General features: G+C 35.6%; 1 protein-coding gene across 3 annotated transcripts in view; it reads left to right on the plus strand.

Moving 5' to 3' along the window:
- The window catches only part of LOC148946292 (beta-glucuronidase), a 124,147-nt gene extending 114,526 nt beyond the window's left edge, over positions 1–9,621 (plus strand). For 2 of the 3 annotated variants that reach the window (XM_089098356.1, XM_089098358.1), the window contains exons 12-13: positions 1,762–1,900; positions 9,408–9,621. In XM_089098356.1, coding sequence (XP_088954482.1) covers positions 1,762–1,900; positions 9,408–9,550 — 282 coding nt within the window. In that variant the 3' untranslated portion in view covers positions 9,551–9,621. Of the gene's footprint in view, positions 1–1,761; positions 1,901–6,661 lie in introns of all 3 variants that reach the window. The other variant, XM_089098357.1, reaches the window with a different exon arrangement.

Here is a 9,621-nt window from a genome sequence, read left to right on the forward strand (position 1 = left end):
ACGTAATTCAGCAAATTGAGTCTCACATAAACCTTCATCCCAAACTGAAAAATCATCAAGTATATTAACAGACCAATCCTGTCGGACATAAATTAATTGACCACCTTTCGCACTCTCAGACCTACACCTTGAAACAGATTTCATGCCCGAAAGGGACAGCATAGACATTGGAGACTTTTGCGACAAAAAAGTTTCACATACAGCTACAATATCTTTAGGACTAGAATTTAACAAAACTTATGTTCACTATAGGCACTCTGCAATCCTTGCACATTAACATGTAATATCCTTATCGGAAATTCACATTGCTCAACTTCATTAGTTAAAGGGTCATCCGAAAAATCAAAATCTGGTTGATTTCTGACATACTGTACGTCTTTATCACTCCCAGTCGAATCATTAAGTAACGCATCTAAGTTTAAACGGGACTCCAAAAATGACTGAAATCTATTCATTTCCCACATAAACAAAGGAAAACTAAATCAAATTTCAGTTATTAAGAATGAAGGCTCGTTAGCCAGATTGAGGATCTGAGCCACATCGGCTATTGTTTTGCATGGTATAATTTCCGAGCCATTTTTCACAAAAATGATGCCTCTCATCGTCCACACATTCTTATTTTCAAATCTGTTGCGAGCAAGCTTGAAAACCTCCTGCCTCTCCCTAGTTAACGCTTCATTAACAAAGACGCGGGAACCCTTCAGCTTTTTTCGATTGCGAAGTATTTCGACTGCTGCAGCTTCTGAGATCAATGTATGTTCAATAGGGGCTAGAGCTTGATCATTAGCTCCTAGACTTTTAGCCCTCTTAATGATCGATTTTTCAAGCTGGAGTCCCATTTGCAAATTTAAACGATCAAGAACTTTCTCACCTAGCACCGGGAGATCACGGGCAGTTGTCTCGACACCAGCAACAAAGACTTTATTTGGAAGGGCAGACTGAACTAAGTTGTCCAACTTCGACTTAAGTTTTTCAAGTTTGGACTCATTTTGAACAAGTTTCACTCGTAAATCCTTGAGAGCTTTTTCAACCTGCTCAAACTTCGACTGAAACTGCATCTCAATTGCTTTATAAACCGCTTGCGTAATCGTGTCTAAAAATTCTTTTTTAAACTGTGACGGAGATATATCTAACTTGGAAAACTCTTCGTTCAAATTTTTTCAGATCTTGTCTTCTACACCGCTTCGCAATTCCTCCAGATCAGTTTGTAGAGATAGCACAGATTCAGATAAGTCATCTGGAAATCCATCTGAATCTTTGATACAAAGCTTAATAGCTCTTTGTACATTTTGTCTCCCATCTTTTACCGCTTCTGAATACTTTATTGAGTAGCGCAAAATATTATCAGACGTCACAATCTTGTTTTCGTCCGTTCCATAACAGCTAACTTCATAATTGGATCGACCGTCACAAAAAGTAATCACTCTCTTAATTTTGCACGGCCAAAGTTTGTAATATTTAAACTGCTCAAATACGCGATCACCCGCCTGCATAGCTGGAGGGAAAATTCGCTCCAAAATCCACTCTTAAATACGCGGGGAAATTTAGCCCGACAGCTTATCTTAAAAGCTTATAATGAATATCCTATTATAAAGAAAACTTGCCAAACAGGTTTGTAATTAGTCCAGGTAAGCTTGCAATGATATCCTGTTCATAAAATAAACTTGTCACTGGTTTGTTAATAGTCAAAATGTTTATCCACTTTTCACTCAATGAAAGCTAGATTGATACTGACTTTTAAATTTGACTATTTATTTGAAGGATCCACCAGTGGTTTGGACAGAAGACTACCAGATGGCTCTGATGAAGGAATATTTCAAAGGCTTTGATATTTTACGAAAGGAGGGATTTTTCATTGGAGAAATGATTTGGAATTTCGCTGATTTTGGCACACCACAAGGTAATTCTGACTTTGTGGTGTTCCACGAGGTTTAATATTAAAATTTAAATATATGTTATTGAAATATATAAATAGTTAATTTTTTAAATGTTTAAACCATAAATATTTTATCTAAATCTAATATTTTAATACTTAAAGCTTATGCTCCCGGTGCACGTTCTTGTCTCGCTTTTTTTCACATAATACCCCCTTGTACACACCTAAAAATATTAAACCCCTTTTAAATAATTGATTACGGGCCAGGGCGCTTGAATAATATATGTTAGGGGTGGGACCGATAAGAATTTGGCTCCTACATTGGTACTTGACGGCCCTCCATCGTCTTATTTTCATCGTTTCTTTTTTAGTTTAAATTTTAGGAAATTTCAGGTTAGATACAAAGAAAAATAAGACCTTTAATAGAGATCCAAACATTAATAGATTAAGCCAAACGAGGTTGTTCGTATTCCTCCCGCAAAATTTTCCCCTGAAACAATCCCTCCCCCCCTCCCGAAGAGAATTCCCCCTGCAGACAACTACCCCTCGGAAAATTCCCCCGTGTAAAATTGTGGTGTCAAAGGAAAAGTATGACAAATAAAAAGAATGAAAAAGAATAAAAAGAATGAAAAAGAATAAAAAGAATGAAAAAAACAAATAAAAAAGAAGAAGAATAAAGAAACGAAGGGATTTTAGAATATTCTACTTGTATTCCAAAATATAGGTACTATATATGCTTAATAATATCCTATAAGGTTTATTTTTATTTTTTATTTTATTTTTTTAATTATTTTTTTCCTTGCCTTTGGGGTTGAGTTGTCATGGCAGGGTAAAAAAAAGTTTAGAGAAAATAACTTGAAAACATGAAATGAGTGGCATTTGTAGAGGAGTTGTCGTATGATGGAATTAAACAGAGACAATAGGCTGAGACTAAAAAGTACGAGTAAATACTTTTCGTGAACTTGGTCTCATGCTGACTGGAGTTGTTACTAGCCAAAATGTTTTGAGGGGAGGGGGAAAAGGATTTTAGAGACTGGCTTGTCATGTCTACCGACTGGTTGGGATGATATTGCTATAACAATTACTTAATGAAGTTTGTTTCACGGGGGAAACATCCAATGTTTTTTATTATGTTAAAGAAAACATTCGCAGTTTGTATTATGTAGGTTAGCTAGAAAAGTTTCTTGATCTGGTCTCGAAACTATCGAAACAAGACAATCGAAAACAAGGGGGGAATCTATAGTACATTGAAATCTATATTACAGTACAGTATCGACATCTATAGTACATGATATAAGTTCACCCCTGGCGATCGGGAATGCGTCCACTACATGTCTATCAGAAGGTCTTTCCTTCTGACGTAGATTAAGGGGCGTTTTTTTTCCGATTTGACTTGAATAACATGGAGTCAAACTCCAAGTCAGAACCGTGCTAATTTAAGATAGATAGAACTCCTTATTTCAAAAAAACAAGTAAGTTCTTTTCTTTAACCGCGAAAAATATGGAAAATAAATATAAAAAGTTAAATAAATACATAAATCCTATAGAATATTCTACACCATCAGGGGTGAATCTCCAGCATTTTATGGGTGGAGGGGGCAAGAGGGGTCCATATCTGGATAGTCAAGGGGCATGGGATACATAATAATTTGTTTCTCCACATTATTGGGGGGGGGGGGGGGGTAGGCTTTTTCACAATTTTGTCACAAGCTCTTTATCCATATTGTTTATTTATTCATTATTTCATTTTATGTAAAGTTTCATTCCATGTCAAACTTCTCTTTTTAAGTTTTACATATATGAATTAATAGCCAAATAGCTAGTTTAAGTTTCTACAGAAAAAAGGATAAAATTAGTAAAAAAAACAAATATATGTCGCCAAACATCTTAGGTATGTCTAGCTTTCCTTTGAAGGTGTACTTGTCCATGGGAATGGACAGTTTGTTAATGTTTGTTTTGTTGTCAAATGTTGTTATTTTGTCATTCTTAATAATGTCAAAATTTAAGAGTTATATTTGCTTATTTATTTTCACGGTTTCAACGTGACAACACTGACGAACATGTAATACTATCCTTAAAGCTTCATAATTTGTGAAAAAAAGAAAGAATGAAAAATGTTAGGAAATCGTAGATTTCAGGAATTCAAATTATTAGGTTTTAATTAAGTTAAATGATTTGATGCTAACATTTTCAAAAACAGTTGAAGAAAGCAATATTTTTGAAACAAATTTTTGACTGATGCTGTTGGGTTGAAGAGTAATGACCAAACTAAAAAAAAAATAATAAATAATAAAAAAAGGCACACACACATAAATTACGATCCCTAGTATAATTTCGTTATAATCCCGGGGGGGGGGGGGTGAGGAGCAAAGTCAGAGCTAAACTTCGAAATCAAGTAAAAATGACAGTGAAAACTTAAAAATGAACCATATAGTACCATAAAGGCAAAGATAAATTAAAGAAAACTGACCCGTTTCAGTGGATGCTTGGATTATGAAGGCTTATCTTATTTTTGAAAAGATCTTTGAAGAAACTAAAGTTCAGCTGGGGGCAAACTGGGGTCAGGGGGCAGATGACCCCCTGCCCCATAGCAAATAATGCCCTGAGTATAACTACATAATTATCGGTAATATGATTTCTTAGTCTCTAGTATAAGGAGTCTCCGTATAAGGAGGTCAGTCTCTAACAAATATCGTAACCAAAATTTTATGGGGTTAGGTAGTAGTGTTGTAAAACTACCGTAAAATAAAAACTCGGTAAGTAAAATTAGTAAAAATTGGTAAAATAAGGTAAAATTGGTAAAATAAGGTACTCCCTAGGAGGTAGCTATAAGACAAGTTGAGCATCTCTTTTTAAGCATCCCTTACAGCTTTTAATGAAATTATTTATAATTCCGATCTTCCTGGGCTTAAAAACGTTAATGCCCCTTCATCTAGTTTCATAAGTTTAATTAACTGTCTAGTTTATACATTTGATAATCTTGTGCCTCGGGTAATACCTCAGCAACTGGACAGTGCCTGATTTCGGACATCCATTTTTGTAAAAAAAAATGAGAAAAAAAAAAAAAAAATTAAGTTTACCATTATTTGGGAGTAAAATCACATTTGTCATTTTTTTCCTACATTTAAAGCTAAGAAATGTTACCCTACAGCATTGTATATTTAAATAGCCGTATTCAGACACATTCCTCATATCACACACAATGTTATTTTTCACTTATTTATAGAAGTACAGAATACAATTGAAAAAGATGTGTGTAACACTTTAATTAACTAAGCACTGGATCATAAGAACGGAACATTCAGTTACTTTCAAAGTCATTAAGATTTCCTTCTATAGGATTGCTTGCAAATCTAGCTCCTCCCCTTCAGACACAACAAAAGATGATTCTGATTCAAGGAATCGTGCCTGTTCCGAAGCCCTCCCCCCCCCCTAAACGAACGTCTGGAAACGGCCCTGATGATTATATATCAATTTCTACATCTACCCTCCCACCGTTTCTCCCTTAGAGCTAATCTGAAGATTCTTTCAAAACAACTGCTGAAACACAAGGGCCGTTAACCTAGAATACGAAATTTTTTTTAGATAATGTAGTCAGTAAAAATCCATTCGGCAGTGATTAGTTGAAAATTAGGATAAGTCTTAGAAATAAACACTAGGATTTTCGATTTCCAATTGACTGAGCCCCCTCCAAAGCTTATTCGACCACCCCTTACACATGAAGCACCTCTGGGAAAAAATAATAATAAAAGAACAAATATTAATACATTTAACCCATATGGGTTTTTACTATAGGTAATGCAATACGATTGCCCATGACTTAAACAGGAGAGTAGAAATTTCAATTTCTCTTCTAATGATAATCCTGGAATTATCCATGGGTAAAATAGGGGGCAATTTTCTGAGGGGGGATATTCCGTGGAGGTATTTTCCGGGGGCGGGAGTTAAGTGCCGGCTCGCGGGGAAAAGACGGCAGGAACACAAGGCTGCCGATTTCCGTAGGCTGCTAAGGGGCCATTGTGTTGGTTGTTATACTTTTGATTAATGTATTTTGTTAATGTTAATGTATGATACATATTTTCGAATGCCAAGAGGGTGCCATGGATTGGATGCAGTTTCTACTTGTAATGTGAATATGCCAGAAAGGAATTTATTGAAATCTAATTATAACCTAGAAAACAAGCCATCAAAATTCCAGCCAGCTTGCCCTCTCCCTCTCCTCAAATCCTAGATCGGCCATTAGTAAGTCATCCTCAGAGAACTAATTTCCAAAACTTTCAACTACGTTGAATAAAATTGCTATCTAAAATTTTGATTGGATGTGTTTGGGGAAGCTTTTAATGAATTCCCGGTGGCGTTGTTAAACGCCGGCTCGCGGGGGAAAGACGGCATGAATACAAGGTTTCTCTGAGATGTGAATTTAAAACAAGAATGAGGATATTGATTCTGCTTTGGCCCTCCCCATTGTTGAAAATCCAGATCATGTAGTTCTTTTTGATGAGGCAACTTTAATATTTGAAGCAAATGGCTTCCCATATTCTTTTAGGAGGCAATTGAAATTAAAAAAAAAAACATAAATAGAGACTTTCCTTTAAATAGAGAGACTACAGATATTCCTATAAACCCAAATTACAACAACCTAAAATTAATGGATTTAAATAAAAATTTTCTTCACCGTAAATCAAGATTATCTTGTAATTATATAATTTTGTAATTATTCAAGTCGACGAGGCAATTTTTGCGGCAGTCTTTATTTATTTTGACTATATAAAACAATCATTCTAGGTAGTACGAGAGTTTTTGGCAACCACAAAGGGATATTCGCACGTGATCGCAGTCCAAAGCCCGCTGCTCATCTTTTGAAACAAAGATATGAGTCGATAGCTACGGCTCTTAAATAATCTTAATGGTTTTTACTGTATTTAACTATTCGATATTTATTTTAGTACTAGACAATGATGTATTTTATTACGTGTTGTGCACTGTCTCCACGGTTGCCAGTATTACCCAAAAGGGATGCTTTTAGTGGCTTTGGGTCATGTTTACTCTTATCGTGGTATAGTGGTATGTCATCACCAAAATTTGTGTTAACAAGCACGTCTATAAGTGAGAAAGCTGACAAAACGGCAACGCTGGCGTGTCGGTACATTTATGCATCTTCCTCATAATTTCGTATGTTGGTCATATAATTTTTCTGCTTGTTTTTCTTTCGACAATTATTGATATTATTCTCTGTCGTTGACTATGTTTAACTGTTTCAACATGCCTGCCAAATTGAACACTTTCGTGACATCGTGACAATCGATTTTTTATTTGATTAAAGCTAGTGAGTATCACAACAAAAGAGTGTATTCTAGTTTATAAGTGGACAGAGGGATAATATAACCTTAGTAATCTACAAAAAAAATCTTTTGTACAACCCTTGAAGCAAAACCTTGTCCTAAGGTGTTTTACATGGTAATGAAGACAAAGCAAGCACACGCACACCCAAAAAAAGAAGAAAAACTGATTTAACAACCAAAGCCAAACAAGTTAAAATAGCCACTTCAAATTAAGCCACAATCAAGCCAAATTTAACAACCAAAGCCAAACAAGTTAAAATAGTCACTTCAAATTATGCCACAAACAAGCCAAATTTAAAAACCGAAGCCAAAAAAAATAGCCAATTCAAATTATGCCACAAATACAAAGATAAAATGTTCTTCCTCAATGTCCTGGCGGCACAGGCAGAACTAGGGTCTAAGGTAAGGGTAGCAGGGTACATGAGGCTGTAGTTAGGTTTTTTTACCCCCTTCTGATATGAAAGTATTTTTTTTTTGTGGATTTATTTGATTATCCCTCCTCCGTATCATGCCCTGGTATTTGGAGGGTAAGCTTCAAGTTTTGTTGACAAACGATATCAAATTGGATATTAAGTTCAAGGGTACTCTACAGATTTGTTTCATGATGTATAATTGAAGAAGATGATCGGGTTGACACTGTATTTGGAACAACTAGATCATAACAAGAACAGAGGCATGTGCCCCCCCCCCTGGTCATAGATTGTCCCATCTCCCTGGTAAATTGAAAAAGTGCCGAATCCCCCCCCCCAGATTTCAGAAAATAGAACCCCTCCTTAAACCTCCAAAAATTGGCGTTACTGAGCAAGAACGTGTACCATGGTATGATGGTGCAACAAAGATACATTTTTAAATGACCCTACTAGGCATTCAGCTAATCCATTATGTGGAAATATGAGTAAGCAAAAGAGTATATTGACTCTTAAGACCTGCAGCTTGCACAACCTTCCTTTTTTGGTAGCACTTCCTAGACAATTCATGTGGTGACCGATCTGTCAGGACTCGGATAGCAATATTTTGAATTACTATCATCGTTTTGCTGAAGATGGAAAGTTTGACAAGAACATTGTTTTGTCCACGCGGTCCACCGGTCCACGGTACAGTTACGACTCATGTCCATACGGTATCCAATACGGAATAACGTTTCGATAGGTAAACCGAGGTCTAAAGAAAAAACAGCTGGAAAAAACTTCTGTTGATCATTCACTGTTTAGAATTTAGATTCGACATTATGGAGAATATTGAGCATCCGAAAAAAAAACTTGACAAATAAAACGAACTGAAAATATAAAAATAATGTAGTATTTCAAATAAGACTGTGGAAAATAACAAAGAACCCTCTTTTTTTTACTAATAGTAATAAAGTCTGATTATTTTGGCTTCACGCCCCCCTTTGTCAACAGGGAAAAACAAACTAAATAAACAAAACATAAAGAAAAGACAAACGATAAAAAGATCAAATCTTAGTAATGTCCAATATGAATTGTGCCAAAATAAACACAAGTAGAACTAATTAGGTTGTCTCTTTGGTATATCACAATGCAATAGAGCAGCACCAGGGGTACAAAGGATTGTTGGTTTGATAATGGAATCTAGCAAAATGAAATAGTCTATTGATTTTAGAAAATTTACACATGCCCTTAGTTACAACAAATATAATTAAATACAGGTCGGTGTTAGATACGACTCAATCCATCTTGGTTGCCATTGCAAAAAGCTGCCAACTCGAGTTCTCTGAATAAGAGGGCTAGTATAGGTCAGGTGATTGTGTGAATGTCGCCATAGCACAGGAATCTAATCTGGGAGGTAGGGGGGGGGGGGTCAAGTTTTGAAAAAGGATATAAACTGGAAAAATATAACAGTCATAGAAATAATTATCAAACTCTCGGTATTTTGTTGGAGAGGCATGGGTTTGAGGTTTCTACGGGTCCTCACTCAGCTTTCTGAGGTTGTTTTTAACTCTTTACTTTTAATTAATCTTAGGCCTCAGGAACGGTTGAATACTGCTCAGAGCTAAATGCAATCCTTACTTGGGATGAACAGTTTTTTCAACTCGTTAAATACACATCAACAAGCTGTTTCCCTCTATCAACAATGTGAGCTATTATTTATTTTGTTGGCCACGTTCCTTATTTATGCTTTGTAGCCTAACCTGCATATATTATATAATTCAAAGCATTCACTTCTTTTAGAATCTTTCCGACCAACTGCTTGCATGAAAGGCCTGTTCACACGGGATCGTAAACCAAAAATGGCTGCATATACTATGCGTAAGCGGTATGCTGAGCTATGTCAAATAACAGGGTGTGTGTTATCGTGTCCAAGCAAATTATAAACTTTTAGCATTTATATTTATTCCATTTTCCCTATTTTATATGTTTAGCTGTTTAATTATATGTTTTTCCT

Source organism: Artemia sp. Qi Xiang Cuo, chromosome 12 (genome assembly GCF_049724085.1).
Source record: "Artemia sp. Qi Xiang Cuo chromosome 12, ASM4972408v1, whole genome shotgun sequence".
NCBI lineage: Eukaryota > Metazoa > Arthropoda > Branchiopoda > Anostraca > Artemiidae > Artemia > Artemia sp. Qi Xiang Cuo.